At 39.8% G+C, this 17,149-nt stretch overlaps 2 protein-coding genes across 7 annotated transcripts in view; both read right to left on the bottom strand.

Moving 5' to 3' along the window:
• Nucleotides 1-6,268, bottom strand: part of adgra2 (adhesion G protein-coupled receptor A2) — a 41,734-nt gene extending 35,466 nt beyond the window's left edge. Inside the window, exons 1-2 of one of the 2 annotated variants that reach the window (XM_011479347.4) lie at nt 6,033-6,227; nt 5,282-5,645 (exon numbers count right to left, since the gene is read on the bottom strand). In XM_011479347.4, coding sequence (XP_011477649.1) covers nt 5,282-5,559 — 278 coding nt within the window. In that variant the 5' untranslated portion in view covers nt 5,560-5,645; nt 6,033-6,227. Of the gene's footprint in view, nt 1-5,281 lie in introns of both variants that reach the window. The other variant, XM_011479346.4, reaches the window with a different exon arrangement.
• Nucleotides 6,269-10,194: 3,926 nt separating this feature from the next.
• Nucleotides 10,195-17,149, bottom strand: part of pdlim2 (PDZ and LIM domain 2 (mystique)) — a 37,797-nt gene continuing 30,842 nt past the window's right edge. For 3 of the 5 annotated variants that reach the window (XM_004072489.3, XM_011479349.4, XM_078952796.1), the window contains exons 8-10: nt 13,731-13,879; nt 12,617-12,728; nt 10,195-11,573 (exon numbers count right to left, since the gene is read on the bottom strand). In XM_004072489.3, coding sequence (XP_004072537.1) covers nt 11,390-11,573; nt 12,617-12,728; nt 13,731-13,879 — 445 coding nt within the window. In that variant the 3' untranslated portion in view covers nt 10,195-11,389. The remainder of the gene's footprint in view (nt 11,574-12,616; nt 12,729-13,730; nt 13,880-17,149) is intronic. The other 2 variants (XM_078952797.1, XM_078952798.1) reach the window with 1 other exon arrangement.

The raw sequence follows: 17,149 nt of genomic DNA, 5'->3' as shown, positions 1-17,149 counted from the left end.
TTATTGCAAGAAATCTCAGCAAAAGTACTTTTTTAAGTAGTCCAGATAGTGGGTTTGTCAGATAATGTTGTATCTTCAAAATAAGAGTTTATCAAAGTGTAGCTCTATTCAGGAAATATCTTTAAAATATCTGCTGTTTTCCCATTTGGTCATGAAAGGCTGCTTTTTCTACTAAGTTTCAACATATTTAAGTGCTATTTTAATAACCAAAACTGGGCTGTGTCAGCTGTGCAATTTAGATCATGGCTAATGAAATAATCTTTGAATATGTTTAATATATGCTGATAAACTAATGTCATCTCTATCGAAATGTTTCATCAGACTATACTACGCTGTTTCTAACAGATTCCCACACAGTTCTCTGTGGAGACCTATCTGAAATGTTCATCTAAGTATCTCATATCTGAGAGCTCTTAAAATGCTGTGAATGAACTGCTGTTGAGGATTATTTTTGTAAGAAGCAGCATATCAGAAACACACACTCGTACAAAAGCCACAGGCATTCCCGCTACAGACACACATTATCTCCATCTGTATCCATGTGCTGGCGACCCAGAACAGGAACTTTGGGGGCCGCTGCGGTCAGACACAGGGAGAGGGAAGTTAGCGCTGGCAAAGAAAAGCCAGAGTCAGGCATTTTTGGAGTAAGATAAGAAGAGAGCGGCAAGAAAGGAAAAACTAAAATAATATGAAAAGCCACTTGGGAGTATGAGATTACTATGAAAACATAGCACTGCGTTTGCCAGAGACTGAAATATTGCAGGCTTTTAATCAACAATCAAAACAAGGTGATAAATGAAAGAAGCGCTGGTGATTGAAACAGGCTGCAGTGCAGTTCAGTGCACATGTGCAGTTGTCCTGGTGAGGTCCTGCCACCTTGACCTTCAGGCGCGCAGTGAGGTCCAGAGCATGAGGGGGACTGGCAGGTGCTGCAGCTACAGTCTAGAGCTCCAAGTATCCAGTGTCAGGCCTTTGTTTGCTTTTTTGATTTATCTCTGAACACTGCCCCACCTAACATGTGTGGAGGAGAGACAGCTCCCCCCTTCTCTCAACACCTTTCCACACATAAATAAACCATTTCGCTGCTGGAATGCCCGGAGTTCAGCATTCTGCCTCCAGCTGGGACTCTCCCCTCTGGATAGGATAATAGTTTGGGACTTATTGTCAAAATCTTCCTGCCTCAGCAAATACTCACTTCAGAACCAGACACATGTGCTGGGCCGTCAGAACGCATGTAGTCCAGGAGCGAGAGCACGGCAATGCTTCAGAGGACTCATCAGATGCAATAATGGATGACAGACTACATGTTGGTCAACAGAGCCAATAGCATTCAGAAACAGTCAGACAAGAGTGGGATTAATAAACAGAGCTGTCTCCTTAGATGTAAGGCTATTTTCTAAATCGCTGAAATGTTTGGTGTGGTGTATTTAGACATGGTGGGGTAAAAAAATCAAGTCAGCATTTTCTCATTTCTCATTAGCACTGATGGATTTTAGATTTCAGGGTATTGTTACATAATTGTGGTGCAAAAGCTTCAAAATTTCAATAAGATGAGTTTCTTTAAATGCACAATGAGAGAAAATGTAGCTCCACTGCATGAAGTAAGAGCACTCTCATCTGGTAGATTTAGTCCAAATCAGACAATACAGGCCGTGTCTAACAGTAAAATTATTAGCAAATTAGCGTAAATGTGTGTTTCGGGTTGCTGCGTTCAATGCTCTTGCGTTGAACATTGAAAGTTAAACCAGTTTGAACTTTGACCAATCAGGGACTCGGATTTGGTAGTGACATATGGATGGCGTCCCATTTAATTCACAAAAGAGGCAACCGTTTGAAATTTGTAATTGCAGTTTGGGTCCGGCCAGAATTGTATGAGACCAAGTTTTTAAAATATAGAAATATCAGAAAATGCCTGGAGCAAGATTCACGAAACCGCTTTGACATTTTGCATCAAACCTCTTCCAACTGCAGTTGGTGGACATGCGCTAGTAAACAGTAGCAAAAGAAATAGAAGAAGAAGTCAGCTCCCTGCTTATCCAGTGTGAACACCGTGGGCTAAATGTGCGGTCAGACACACAATAAACACATGTTCTTGAATGCGCGTCACATGCTAGGTGAGTCTGTAACTTGAAACATATTTAAATTGTAATCTTTCTATGTAGAACAATTAAAAATGTGTGTGTTTCTGATTTTTGTTTCTATTATGAACAGTGTGGAATTAAGGTTTTCTTGTTTAGTGAGCCACACTGATCAAAGGAGTAAAAGTGGAAACGCATGGATGTTTGTTTCTTTGTTAGAACAAGATAGAAACGGTCAAACATCCAGTTCTGGTGATCGCGGCTGGTACAGAAAACCACTCCAAAGACGCAAGAAGATGAACCCCTCAGTTATTTACAAAAGACAAATGTTTGGGGTTTTATATTAGTTTTGATATGCATTTAGCGATTGCTTAACTTAGCCTGGAACGAAACAAGAAATAAAATGGCTTTCATTGGAGTTTTGAATAGTTATTGCAAATCTCAGTAAGGTTACAGGAAGATCTTTGCCTCACAAACCGACAGGCCTGATAACCTGTTTCCTGGCTTTTAGCTACAACAGTTCTCTGTGGTCTCTTATCTACCCCAAAGTCATGACAAAAGACCGCCCTTGTTCAAGAACCGCCACTTCACCTTATGATGCACATCCAATCCTGAACTCTGAATATTTTCAACCTAAACATTTAGCCACATCAGCAGTAATGTAGGAATCTCCTGCAGCTGTCTTGAAGCAACAGGCATATGTGTTAAGGCAGGGCAAGCTGACCCCCCACCCTAAACATCTGTGCCCACTCATTTAGACCGTCACCCACTAAAGCCAAAGTCGTAAGTCTCTGACGATGATGACAACACAGGAAGAGGACAGTTTTCCCTTTGGTAAAAAACAACAACCACTAACTATGAAGCATAAGCAAGTTCACACATTAACTGCCACTGTAATTCTCTTCATTTGCCTGTTATCCATTAAAACATTCAGACAGACACAGCTGCTACCGCGCAGCTTCGCTTGTGCAACTACATCCCCATGTATTCAGGGAAATAGCCTGAACACGCAAGGCATGCATTCATCTGCCAGGTTTTATTTTCTTTTTAGATGTCAAACGAGTGTATTTCCATCTTTAAGGGACTAAAACAGCTGGACTCTTTGAGGGAAGTTGTGTTGCTACAGAAAAACCTTTCCTTGTCCTCCTCCCTCCTGCCCCAGTATTGAAGCTCTGTCAGACAGGGGCAGAGGAGTTTTCAGTCTCCGGGGGCACATCCCTCTGAACCGCCTGCCAAGCTTCTCCCCTCTCTTTTCCTTTCTGCTCATCCGTCATTCTTCGTTCTATTCTTGGTTTCTTCTCCCCTTCTTCTTCCCTGAACTTGCCTACTATCAACCCTTTTATTTATTCCTATATTTGCCCCCAAACATTTCTACTCCTTCTCCCACTCTTATCTGCCTATCTGCCCTTCCATTCCTCTTCCATAGGTCCATCTCCGTTGCAACCGTGCATAATTAGGCCTAAACACAAGCCTGTGCAGGCTCACATCTGGAAGGAGTTTAGACATGGCAGTTTCCTACCGAGACGGCTAAATATTTAGGTTGAGAGTTACTGCGTGTGGATGAACTCATGATAGGGGAGAGAAAAGGGGAGCTGGACATAAAAAAAGGGGAAAGTGGGGCAAAGATCTGGAACTTAAGGAAAAATGTACTAGTAAAGTAGTCAGGAGTTTAACAAGTGCTTATTCATAGCACAGCTAGTATAGCCAAAGGAAGAGGTGATAGTAATGGGAGGACAAGGTGCTGCTTTATGGCTGGCAGAAGCAACAAACAACCAACTAATAATTTTAATAAACAAATCTCCATTGGGATTTCCCATGAGGCTAAGAGGCCTCAGCTGGAATGTTCATAGGGGCCAGCTGTTGTGCATTACAAGGAGCAGCCGGCCCCAGAAGCTTCGGACCTGATGTCCTCCAGCCTTCGCCTGCTCAGCATGAAGAAGAACATTCCTCCAGAGGAAGAGGCGGCTAGGCCAGCCTCTCAGTCCAGGCATGGGGAAGGCTCCTGCCGCTGCACCTAGAACACTGTCTGCAGGCTCTGAGTGGCCTGAAGAATGTCAGGAATAACACAAATATCAACACAACTTCCCACATTCCACATCTGGAGCTAATGTCATGAGCAAGGCTGGGAACCGGCGCACGAAGAACTCGACGAAGCATCATGAAAATAAACTTTCCAAAGCCCAAAGTTATTGGTGTAGGTAAGGAAAGCGGCGATTGGAATTGTCTGCGCCTTGTAAAGGTTGTACAGAATGCCAAACATCTGCACAAAAACAACTCAACCAAAATTAGTATGTGCAGGAATAGAAGATTATCTTCAATCACCTAAACCACTGCCACCCAAGCCATTTTTCCCTCCATTTTTCAGCAAATGTGCTCCCCAGATGTTTATCCTGCTTTTATTAACAGGGACCTATAAATGGCCTGCTGGCTGGCTGGTTTCAGCTCTCCTGGGGTATAAATCCCTTCTCCTTTAGCTCATGTGCCAGTCGCAATAAGACACTTAAACATGGTTTTTCAGTGGGGTTTTTTCCACTGTGCCCGAGTCCAGCTCAAATTTCTCTCTGTCTTTCAGAAAAAACTAACATACTGTGAGAGAGATCAGCGTCAAACTGAACAAACACCTCCACATATGGACCAGCATCTGCCATGAATGTTGTTGTTTTCAGCCCATGACAAAGCCTTATGAAGTTTGCTTCATCCAAACATCACACATAGGTCCCTTAAAAGTATTAAAAAGTGTCAAACTCGCTAACATAAGGGCGTTGCTGTATTAAAATTGTGAGTCAGAATCAAAATTTTAAAAAACGCGTACATAATAATTCCAGCTCATTCAGGAACGTGGGAGTACAGACTTAGATTTGAGGTGACAGGGTTGTGTCAAGGAAGCAGGTCTTGGTGAGGATCCCGTATTACTAATACTTTGCAGAGTTCAGCTTTGCACTAGCTAGAGTAGTTCAAGATGTCAACTTCTGACCTAACAAGGTATATTACTGCAACAAGTCGTCAGAACAGTTAAAACTCAGAACATCTGGCTGAGGGCATCTGGTATTTCAGAGGGATCAAACTTTCTGCAGCTTACTGAGAGTGAATTTTTAATCCTGTATTTCACACACAGGATTAAAAATTCACTCTCAGTTATTTACCTTAACAAATTCTCCAAGTTTAATAGTAATGAAATGTTATTGAAAAACATGACAACTTACAGACTGACAGTGTTGCTGGGAAACAAACTAGCAGCCGGAAGTTCAAGCAGCTCCTCCTTGCTGCAGTTGACCTTTTTGCCCTCATTCTGGACGCTGTGCGGCTTGATTTTTTCATCCTTGCAGCTGCAGCCGCTGTTGCAGATTTGGCTGGGCTCGGAGGCAGACAGCAGGAGCAGCATCAGTACCAGACGCCCCGGCAACAGCAGGATGCCAACGCCGGGCGCAACCATTGTCCCTCGCCTGGGTCTCACCTCAGCTGCACCGCCGCCTCCAGTCATCCCATATCTCCACCCCGACACTCTCAGAGGGAGTAAGGAGAGCTGGTATCACGGGCTTATGGAGGACTATAAACGTTGGAAGTTGTCTGCTCAACAGAGAGCGCCAATCATGCCAGAAAAAAAGAAGAAAAAAAGTCAGCTCCGCGTAATTTCCAGAGGCTCCGTTATGTCACGGCGGCTGGAGCGCACGGCGCTCTTTGGAACAAAATGGAAAAACTTTAAGTATTGAATGCTCATTCAAAGTTCATAAAAACTACAACAGCCGTGCAGTTTCTGAAGGAAAAACAAGTCCTTAATAATTATAAGAATAGATTTATATTTCTTTGGAGTCTTTGGGGAGTGTCCATTGCTGCTAAAAGTCCATCTGGAGTAATAAGACTGAAGTTCCACTCATAATATTTACAGAACCGTTCGGATAAAGAGATAAATAATATTAATAACAAAGGAAAACGTGATTTTCTTTCTTTCTTTACCCTCAGTTGTTTCGCTGTTCCCACAAACTTTTCTTTTAGTCTTTTTCTCAGATCCGCCGGGTCCACCACAGAAGTAAAGCTTCAATTTCTATGTCAGCAAAAAAAGTGCTAGAAGTGACTGGATCTTCAGCGGCTCCTGTGTGGAGGAGTTCTCAAAAATCAAGCGGTTTTGCCCCGCTTGTCTCTGTCACGCTCAAACTCACTCACGACCCCAAGTGCGCCCAGAAAGGTCTGCGCCTGCGCTCTGCTCCCCGCGGTCCTAGCGCAGCCGGATCAAACTTTCACACGTGACCAGGAATAAATCCACCTGATGGATCACTTATTATTCTCTTTTTAATTTTTTTTTTTCTAAAATGTGATCTTAGCATAAAGTAACGGTGACTTGCTTTTTTTTATTGTAGTGACGAATGCAAACTATAAAAAAAAAGGTTTAAAAAAATACAAGCAAATGCTTCAAAAATATTGAAATCGTTTGGTAAAAACAAAATCCAAATGTTGGCATGGCCGTTTGTTCTGAAAGGTCCGACTGGAGGATTTCAATGAGCGTCTGGACAGGGAGAATTAACTTAACTTATGAATGAATGCTGAAACCCCCTTGTGTATTGTGTTGCTCAGCAGATCAAAGAACTTCATTCAATCAGCGGGAAAGAGAGGAAGCAAACACTTTTATGGATAGCCTAAGTTTAGTAAATTCTATATTGTTATTGCAGAAAGACTTTTGTTTGTACAGAGGAGTTTGATCGCTGAAGGAGCTGGCATATTGTGGGTGATAACTATGATAAGAGTTGTGATTTATTGGTGCTCCTTGAGGCTCAGTGTTACACTTCACTTTGACTGGACAGCAAGCCAGTTTTTAACGAGTCAAACAAAGTAAACATTAACAAATCAAAGTCAATCGAGTGTTTTTCTTTGCATACCATGTGTTTATACATGGATGAAATGTGGCCGCACAGATCTTCTAAATGTGCTTGCACAATCAAATGCTGCGACCTGCTCAGAGAGAGAAATAATATTCCAGCACTTAAATCTTTTCTTAGAAAAAAAAAATATTGTAAATTGCCCCCCCGATAAGTATGCTTCCTCTGGGTCACTGGTACACTTTCATCCTGCCTATATAGAAAGTTCCCCAAAATATAGTAAGAAACCACATAAATGTTGATATAATCTGTGTGAGCACAAGAGAAAGGAGACTTTGATTCCATATCTGGAGAATATTTCAGCACATGAGATGTTGAAGTATTGAAGCTTTTGAAATGGGAATTTGTGCAATTGGCTTTGACACGTATTCACTGACAAACCCAAAACTGCAGGCCCTTCAGTCATGCAAGCAGCCTGGCAATATAATAGCTCACTGTGCTGTGACCCTCACAGCAGCCCCCCGGTTTGTTATTCCTGTATTTGATACTGTACACCAGAGCGGTCTCGGAGACCCTGCATGACCATTGAAAGAAAGCACAAGCACGTCTATGGGCGCCTGCTCAGCAATGAAACAGAGGGCTGTTTATCCAAGCTGTTAAATAAGGCTTCAAGTACAACACCCCCTCCAACCCCACAAGGCCAAAATCTCTCTCATCTGGTGAGCACAGTTTCCATTTTAGATGTCACGTCCCAACTGCACATTACATCAAATTGTACATAATGGCATCCAGACAAACTTTTATGTCGTTCCAACAGTTTCTCTCCTCAGCCCCCTCACATCTTATAGCTTAGCAAGCAGTCTCTCCTTTCCCTGTCCCACATCTGGACCCCATTCCAGGTGAGGAACGGAAAGGGAGAAAAACATGAGGAAAGACGAAAGAGAGCACACACGTATCCAGGCAGAAAAGTACAGATTTCCTGCCTTTTACAATGATTTAGGTATATTAAACCAAAAATGAGATAACACGAGACGGTATGTTGTGGTTCCTCTTTGATAAAAGAAAGTTTACATTGACTTCCAAAGAAAAACTAAGGAAAAGGATTAAACCTGAATAAAAGTTTATGTAGAAAATTGAGAAAGCATTTCAGGTTAGGGCTGATATAAAAGCAAACATCAAGTTTGTCTGAGTTACAGTAAACTAAAGCAATCTTTAGGCTTGGAAGTCCTCGGGTTTTGCTGTGGAGCTCATGACACCTAGTGGTGAAATCAGTGACAACTATTGGCTCCTGTGAGTTCAAAAACCAGTGACAGAGAGGAAATTCTAAACTATTAAAGTACAAATAGTATTAATTGGCACTAACTGGGAAAAAGCTTTTCCACCATGAAGTGTGAGGCTACTTTTACAGAACAATAAGTATGAGTCATAAATGTTCCAGAAAATGTGTTTTTTTCTTAGAAAAAACAAACGAATAAGAAAATGGAAGTTTTTCTTTTGTTTGGTGATACTTTACAATTTCATTCAAGACAGAGATGCCCTGGGTGGGGTTGGGGGGGACTCAAGCATCCCTTAATGGAAGGACAATTCAACTGCAGAACATAATGTTAATTAAAAAAAAAAAAATTCAAACGTGGTTGCCTTTACAAAAGCTGTAATACAAAATTTTCCATGAATAAAAGTAAATGAAATTACTCTGGGTACCAAGTCAATTTACCACAATCAAAATAATTGTTCATTCATTGATCATTACCATCTGTTTGACAGATGACAACTGCTTAGAGTAGCATCCGTCAACAGGACACCATTAGAAAGCAGAACAAACTAAAAATAAATAGCCAGGATTTTAAAGTCCAGACCTCAAGGTCGTTAAAGAAAGAGGCATTAATGAGCAAATGTCTGCAACCTCAGTGAACTAATCCAATGCAAATGATAAATGTTCTTTGGTTTAACCCTTGTGCTATCTTAGATGACCCCACCCTTACATTGACGTGTTCTCCCTACCATGACAAAGGTGGATAAAGGTGGAAAGATTTCATGTAATCCATGGACACCAGTGAAGATCACAAATCATTGAAGAAAAAAGGTTCAGAGCACTGTCTAGTGGGTCTAGATGACCCAACTCCCAACGTTAAAGTGCCTAGGATAGCACAAGGGATACTGAGGATATCTGTTTAGTTGTAATGTAATGAGCCGAAAGCTTACACTCAATTAACTGCCTCACTTTTTATAAATATTTTACTGGATTATTTTTTAAATGCTCTATTTTTTTTACAGATTCTTAAATATTTTTACAACATGGGAGTTTTACAGTGACATTTCAGGTAGCTTAAAGTGTGAATTATTTCCTAAATTATAGGTTTGAACCTTTTTTTGGAGTGTAATGTTTTTTTCAATACTATACTGAAATGTGAACTTATCTGACCACAAATGACTTCTTTTCGTTTGTCTCTTTCTGGGTGCTTAAATTAGTTAAAATGCGATTTCATAAAATGCATAGAGAGCTTGAGAGACTCTGCATGCATCAAATTTGTTATGAAAATTGCTTTTGTGTAAGATCTTCAATATCCTATTTATATGCACTATAGATACTAAAAAATATTCCTGGACTTAATTGGTATTCTTTTGGACTTCACAACGTAGCAAAAGAAAACATTTTTTGAAAAATTCTCCTTTCCTACAACAATTAATTTTAGGTGGACTATTTTTTATCCCCAGTCTGGACAGCCTCACTTGTTACTACTTGGCAGTTGTAAGATTGTAAAAAGAAAGTTTCTCAATCATATTTCTGAAACATACACTTTCTTTCCCCTTTAGCCTCCAAATCTTTTTATAACTCACTTCTGACATGTAATTAGTGAAAAAAATAGGGCTGAATTTCCAGCAAATGCCCTCTTCTTACAAATGTTCATGTTAAAAGGTCGCCACCTCCTGGTAAAAAGTGTGAACTACACAGATTCTTTTAATTAAAGGTTTTGGAAAAATGAACAAGAATGTTGATACTTTATTATGGGCTTTTTTATCCAAAAATTGATTTCCTTTTTATAATTTTAATACTTTTGTTAATTTCATTAATAAATAAAAAAAGCATACCAATGTATTTAATGGCATTTAAAGTGAATGAAAGACTTTAACACTTTTGCTCTGTAAAACAATCAGAAAGGAAAACATTTTATTTGTAGGTTGATCATTGTCTTGCAAATGTAATCTAGATATAAATATTAAATCCTAGTGCATGTCATGTCAAGGAAAAAATGATATTTACGGTCAGAACAAGTTTTCCAACACAATAATGAGACCTAAAGAGCTTCAGGATGTGCTGTTTATTAAGTGCAACATGAAATATTGGAGTGTACTGATGTCTCTGCACAAGTGGGTAGTCAATTCTTTTACTAAATTCTTGTCCATATTTTATTTATATTTATGTTTTACAGCATAGAAAAAATAGCCATCACATGTATTTTTTATATTAAATGAATCTCCATTCCTTCAAAAACTACGAAACATCTAAACAACTGGTGGGCTGAAATTCCCTCCTGCCAATCACCTGTAGACTCCTAAGCTGCACTGCAGGGTGCTGCATTGCTTCACACCAAGAGGGTTTGTGTACAAACTTTGCAAGTTCTCCTCAGGCTTGGGCGGGTTGTCTCAGTGTAATTAAGGCTCTTCCCACAGTTCAGAAGGATTTTAGCATAATATTCTGCAGCTTGACTAGGAAAACATTTGCTTATTTGTGTGATTTTTTAACCCAGCATTCTGTCCATGTGAACCCTGCCTCTCATCTTCTGTCAGCTGAGACTGCCTGAGGCCTTTGTCAGACCCTGGACAGAATGCAAAATGCACTAAACAACTTCTACTCAAACTTAGTTTAAAAAGAAATGCAAACATTGGCTTTTTGGTTTAATCATTGCAACTCTGATAAACTCCTCAAGTCCAAAGCAATTCATGTCATTTTCCTTTCTCTGATGTACGTATGCTCAGAACTAAAGGAAAATATACCCAAGGCACCACGCTCTTGCATGTAAAAGCATGCATCCACACACACCCACACACACCTGTCTGTGTTCAGTATGCAGCAGGGTAGGATAGAACTTGATCTTTTTGTGTCCGCATCACATTTAGTTTGGGATCCTCACTTTCAGAGTCAGCGGATACTAAGATCACTTCAACCAAACATGACCTTATTACAGTGGGGTGATTAATTTTAATCAAAGCTGTGAATTATTAAGAAAAAATTAACCCATGAAGTACAAAATATCCAAGCTGTTCGAAGCAAACATCCACAAATAACATACATTTACAAATAAAGCAAGAAGGTATGTCGCAATATTGCAAAATATGGTTAAATGTGATAAAATTCATTAATCTATTGTCAAACCCCATGCAATGTCCAAAGTAAGTAAATGAGTCAAAGGAGAAGTTTCAGACAGAAAAACAGCATTCCTCGTCCACAGTGGGGCAGATGTGGAGTGGCTGGCTTGATGGGGACGCCAGGACACTGGCTCACTGGCAGGGTGCTAGCAGTGAGCTGCCAGGACCCTGGTAGCGATCTTTGGCATGCTTCTCGCAATACATCACATTTCCAGCCCAAAAGTGGCCTCTCATTCGAAGATTAAGGCCACAATCTGGGCAAGTGTAGCACTCTGGGTGGAGGTAGTGACCATCTGTGATGCGCACCACCTGGTTTCTGTGGACAATGAGCACAAAAACATCCGATTACGTCAAGAGTTTTCTCACACAAAAAACAAACATTTTCTTAACAACTAACAAGTTCAAGCATGCGTGCCAACTGTAGTCAACCTATACATGTTTAAAAGCCTATACTTGCTTTTTAGCTTGTTTTGGATCATTACGGTTCAGCTTAATGCTTTAAATTTTGTGATTGGTGTTTTTTTATTAAAGAACCACCCCGATGAAAATCTTGTTTTTAATATTTTTCTGATGATGGAGGACATGTAAAAGTATTTCTTTCTTTAAAATCGCTAAAAAGTGCAGTTGGAAAAAGCTTGTATGTAGAAGCTACAATCAGCATGCCACAGCCTCCTACTCCGTTCCATCATCATCCATTCATCCAGTGCTAGACAACTAGATCCATGTACGTCTTAAATTTCCTTGTCTAAGATGGTATCTGGCTCAAAATAAACTATGTTGGTGTAACTTAGTTTATTTGATTTGATTTACTAAATATTGACTGTAGGTTCTTTTTGGTTGGTCCAAGTTCCCATCTTCCAATACTAAATTTGACAGGAAGTGGGAAATACTAAAATGTAGCTGTTCTTCAAACAACCACTGACAGTCAGTTGCTGAAGGGAGATAATTTCCTTTGACTTTCATGTAAAAAATCTTTTTTTTACTTCTTTAAGTATTTGGACTTGTAAAGTATTTTAAAGACAAGTATCTTACACATTCAGAACAGTTTGGGGAGGGGTGGAGTTAAAAGGGTTGTTCTGATTATCTTGAGGCTAAAATCGATTCACATTTAGGGGGTAATTTTTTTTGATTGGCAGGTGGGTGGATCCAATAGCGCTTCAAATTTGATTGCATCCTGTCTGATTGCTGTTTTGGAACCTCCGCTTCCAGCTTTATTTACACAGAGCACTACCCAATGGGTCACCCGCCAATCAGAGATTATCGGGCCACAATAAGGTTCTTACTAGCATTCACATGAGCTTTTACACATGAAAAGGAATCGGACCATTAGGACTAACACGCAAGCATCAGAAGACTTACAAAATGCTGCTGCCACACTTTGCACAGGTATGAGATTTGCTGACTCCTCCCACTGATGGACCTGGTTTAGGTGGGTTGGGTGAAAGCTTTCCTGGAAACCGCAGAGCTGCTTCTGAAGACAAACACACCAACAAAAGTGTAATTCGTTTTCACTCCCTTTGTGAGGGAAGCTTGCTTTTTTCCCAGCCAGTAACTAAAAGCTCAGCATATTCAAAAGAAATGTGGAGAACAATTATTGGATTTTCATAAAAACCTTTTTTCTCTGGGTTCTTTTTCAAACAGGAAAATGGAGAAGGTAGACACATTCAATGAAAGGATTTTCTAACCAAGGGATATTTTTTTCCAATCCAGTAGAGAGGATGATATACAGAAATAAAGGACTTTTACTGCCGCATTTAAACTAAAACACAGCCAATGGAAAGGTTTAACAAATAAGTGCCAGAGAGAATGCAAATTATGTTTGTATTTTACATGGAATGTAACTACATCCTGAAAACAGGGCACTGGGTCATGAAAAAACCATTCATTACAAACTGGTGGAATACCTACAGGTGGAAACCAGATGCATGCCCATATTCTCCACATTTTCCATCTCTAAGACTTACAAATACTTTGACAAATGTCTAATGTAAGTTTCAGCACAATGACACAGAAATGTAACACTTTTTAGTGTCACACCACAGCTTTAAATGTTTTAACTAAGGCATATATATTCATCTGTAAGCCCTGCACAGTGGTATAGCGGTTAGAGATCTCGCTTCACAGCCAGAAGGCCCTGGTTGAAATCCCGGCTGGGTCTTTGCTTCGTGGAGTTTGCATGTTCTACCTGGGGACTTCAGCTTCCTCCCACAGTCCAAAAACGTGTTTCATCTCTTAAGTGTCCCTACGTTTGCATGTGAGTGTTTGGTCCTGAAACTGACAGTATCCTGCCTTCGCCCAACAGTAGCTGGGTTGGTTCGAGAAGCACTGTGACCCCAAAAGGGATTCAGTGGGTACTGAAGATGGATGGATGGTACATAACCATAAATGACCCACGCTGATGACATGTTGGGCTAACGTCAGGTTCTGAAAATGGTTAGATAGATATTCATGTGTAAAGTGGAAACCCTCTAACCTTTTTCGTCCGCCTCCAGCACCTCTTGTAGCATTTTGAAGGTGTTGGACTGTCGAGGAGTCGTGCGGGTCTCCTTGTTCTCCTGAATCATCTTGAAGACCTCAGAGTCCCTATCGAATCTCTGCATTGCAAAGTCAGAACTGGAACTGCTGCAGAAAAAAGCCATGACGAGGTATCAAATGATAGTGTACAGTAAGTTTGTGCAAAAAATGTAACTGCTCCATAAACCAGCCTGCAAAAACCTTTATGAAGCATTACTAAATGTTTAACATACAAGATGTGCAGTAAATGAAAAAAAAAGAATCAAGCAGAAATGACTAACTAATTTAAAAATGACACCATTAATTTTAAATTGGCGTCATGAAAAGCTCAACTAAACCTCCACATTTAGAAACTATGCTTCTACATGGACAGATGTGATATCATGCTCGAGTATTTACCTAAAGAGACCAGAGAGTATTTGCTGTTACAGTGAACAGGTTGGCCAAGCACATACCTGTTCAACCAGATTTTCTGTGAGGTCTCACACAAGTTGTTAAATTGTCAACTGAAATTAGTCAACAGAACTAAACTGGTTTCAGTACACATCTGACTCAACACTAAAACCAAATGTACTGTAGTTCAGTATCTACCAAAGACAAATCACACTGATATACCAAAAATCCTATTTTGGGAAAAAAATATTTTGGAGCTTGGTAATTTTATTTAGCTCTGCTGCTTTCGAAGGACAAAAAATGCTGCTCTGTGATTATTGTTTCTGATAAGTGATAAATGTGTTCTGCATCACTGCATAAGAGATCAGACACAAAAGCTATGATTAGAATGGTTTATACAGAGAAGTTGTTTTGAATCATCTTCATTTCAAACTTTGAAAGTTTATTCCCAGTACAGAACCATAAATACAACAACTGTATTTATGATAATCAACAAGTTGGTTCATCACAGAATTCTAGAATCATTTAGAAGCTGGAGTTAACAGATACTATGAGTCAGGAACTTTTCAAACACCTCAACAAAGAGGAAACACAAAATTCCTTTCTTGTTACATATTTCTTAAATATGGGCCAACAAAACTTACCAGCTTTGGAGCCCCTTCACTGTTTTACAGATCAGCCAAATCAATTCAAGTTTCCATATTTTCATTTATGTCTGTTTGTGCCTTTTTCCTAGCACTCTATTTAAGCAAATTTGTTCTCCACTACAGCAATCAAACCAAAACAAATCAAATCAAATGTAAAAAAAAAAGATTCTCATTCATTGCAAAGATAATTAAGATATAAGGATTAAGATATGAAGTACAAAAAGTATGTGAACAAAAACTACTGCCAAAGACCTTTTCACTCCATGTCAGCAAGCATGGTTCAAATTGAAAACAGACTTTTAAAGAACAACCTCCACTTTTTCCACATCCTCTGCTCCACCCTCAGAAACTTTGGAGCCCCCCCCCCCCCCCCCCTTTTTTTGAATTCCTGACAAAAAGAATGGCATAAGAAGAATAGCCTGTACTTAAGAGAGCAGTCAAACACTCAGACATCAGTGGTCAAAGTAAAATCAATGCTGTCAGGGTAGATCATTTACAGTTACGTAAGCTGTGTTTGGAATGGCCTCTCATCTACATCCATCTACATGTACTACAAAATTTGCTGTAAGCGTCTAATCTAAAGCTATTACTTCTTGGATAAGAAAAGGAAAAAAAAAATCAGCTTAAAGCATGAACTCAACCTTCATCAGGTCAAAACACATCCTAGAGCTCAGCTTAAGATCAACTACCTCTCAGAACCTGTTAAATAACAGTTAAATATATAGCAGTAATGGGAAATGAAAGCTTCCAATGACAGAACTCACCTTAGAAATAAAAAATGGAACAAAGGAAAGGCAGCGCAACTCCAAAGAATGTCGTTTTTCTCAGCCTCACACAGGAAACACGCAACTAATATCAGCACATACACAAACGCAGAACATGCATCTCTATCTGAGCCAGACCAGACAGAAAAACAAGCGCTGGAGTGAAAGGTGTGCCCCTGGGCTCACACTCATTGGCCACACAGTAAAAGGGGTGGGGCAATGGGTGTCACTTAACCTGTGATTGGCTGGAAAAAAACAGGGAGAGGGTTAGTGAACAAGCTGGGGGAAACAGACTGGGGACCCATTGGGGGGGGGAGAAGTAATTATTCTTTTTTTTGGGATACAGGACTTTTGGACTGTAGCTGCTGACACGTAACCCTACAGGCTGTGGTTAGTCAAGGAGAGACGGAGGCCAAAGTCAACCATTCCTGACTGTGAAAAGAGACACCAACACAAAGTCTTATGAGAAGAAGAGAAAGAAAAACTTTCATATCTGTTGAGACTGAATGCATTCCAACTGAGCTGAAAGGGCAGCACCTGCATGCTGTGGAAGGAGCTGAATCAAGGCAAAAGCATCTGGGAGAGGGTGAGGCAGGGCATGGGACACTGCAGCGTTAAAAGATAAAATGACTTTACACTTATGGACTCTGTGTGTATTTAAAAATCCCCTCAAAACAAGATCAGCTGCACCACAGCAGAGCAACAGTTTTGTTATGACTATAAATCAGGGGAGTCCAAACTTTTTGCAAAAAAGTGCCAGATTTGGTGAAAATGTGTAAAGGCCAACATTTGAGGCTGCATTCTCTGAACTATTTAAATAACAATAATTGGAAATAAACGAATTACTCTTTTTTACCAGGCAATGGGATACTTATTTTTGCACATAAAACAGAACAAATATTACTGTGAATTTCATATTATAAGACCAGAAAAGAAATTTAAAAAAAAAGTTAGGAGAAAAACCTTTAACATTAACATTAAGATTTAACATTAAATCTGGGTTCATATGAAATGTTTAAGTAGCCACAGGTTGTTGATACGGGTTTACAACCGCGTATAACATAGATTAGCCAATCACAGTCAAGAAATCGTAGTTCTTAGAAAGTGCTGGGGGCTGCATATTAATAATTTTATGACAGGAGCCTGCAGACTGGAAGACATTTGAACATGGGCCACATTTGGCCCTAGGGCCAGATTTTGGATATACCTGCTATAAATATTTAGAGGAAATAATAAGGATTGGTTGGTTAAACTTTTCTTTTGTGTTTTATGATTTCATGATATCATCTCTTGGACTGATGCATGGAATCCTTGATGTGTTTACTACAGTGATTTTTTTGTCTTTTTGATGGCCTGTTGTCATGTTCACACTTGTCCAGGTGCTACTTTGGTAGAAGAAAAAATATTACCTCCTCCTGTCTTGTGCATGTGCTGAAAATCTAAACTTTGTTGTCATGACAACCTCTTGTGTAGATGCATGAAAACATTTATGGAGACTCAAAAAGATGAAGATGTTTTGGATGACAATCTGAGATAGAATACAAGCATGAACTTAGTTGTGTCCATTAAAGTGC

The sequence above is a fragment of the Oryzias latipes genome, chromosome 9 (genome assembly GCF_053564925.1).
Source record: "Oryzias latipes strain Hd-rR chromosome 9, Olatipes_Hd-rR_3.1".
Classification (NCBI taxonomy): domain Eukaryota; kingdom Metazoa; phylum Chordata; class Actinopteri; order Beloniformes; family Adrianichthyidae; genus Oryzias; species Oryzias latipes.
Note: the sequence above shows the minus strand (reverse complement) of the source record. Positions and strands in the feature narration are given on the sequence as shown.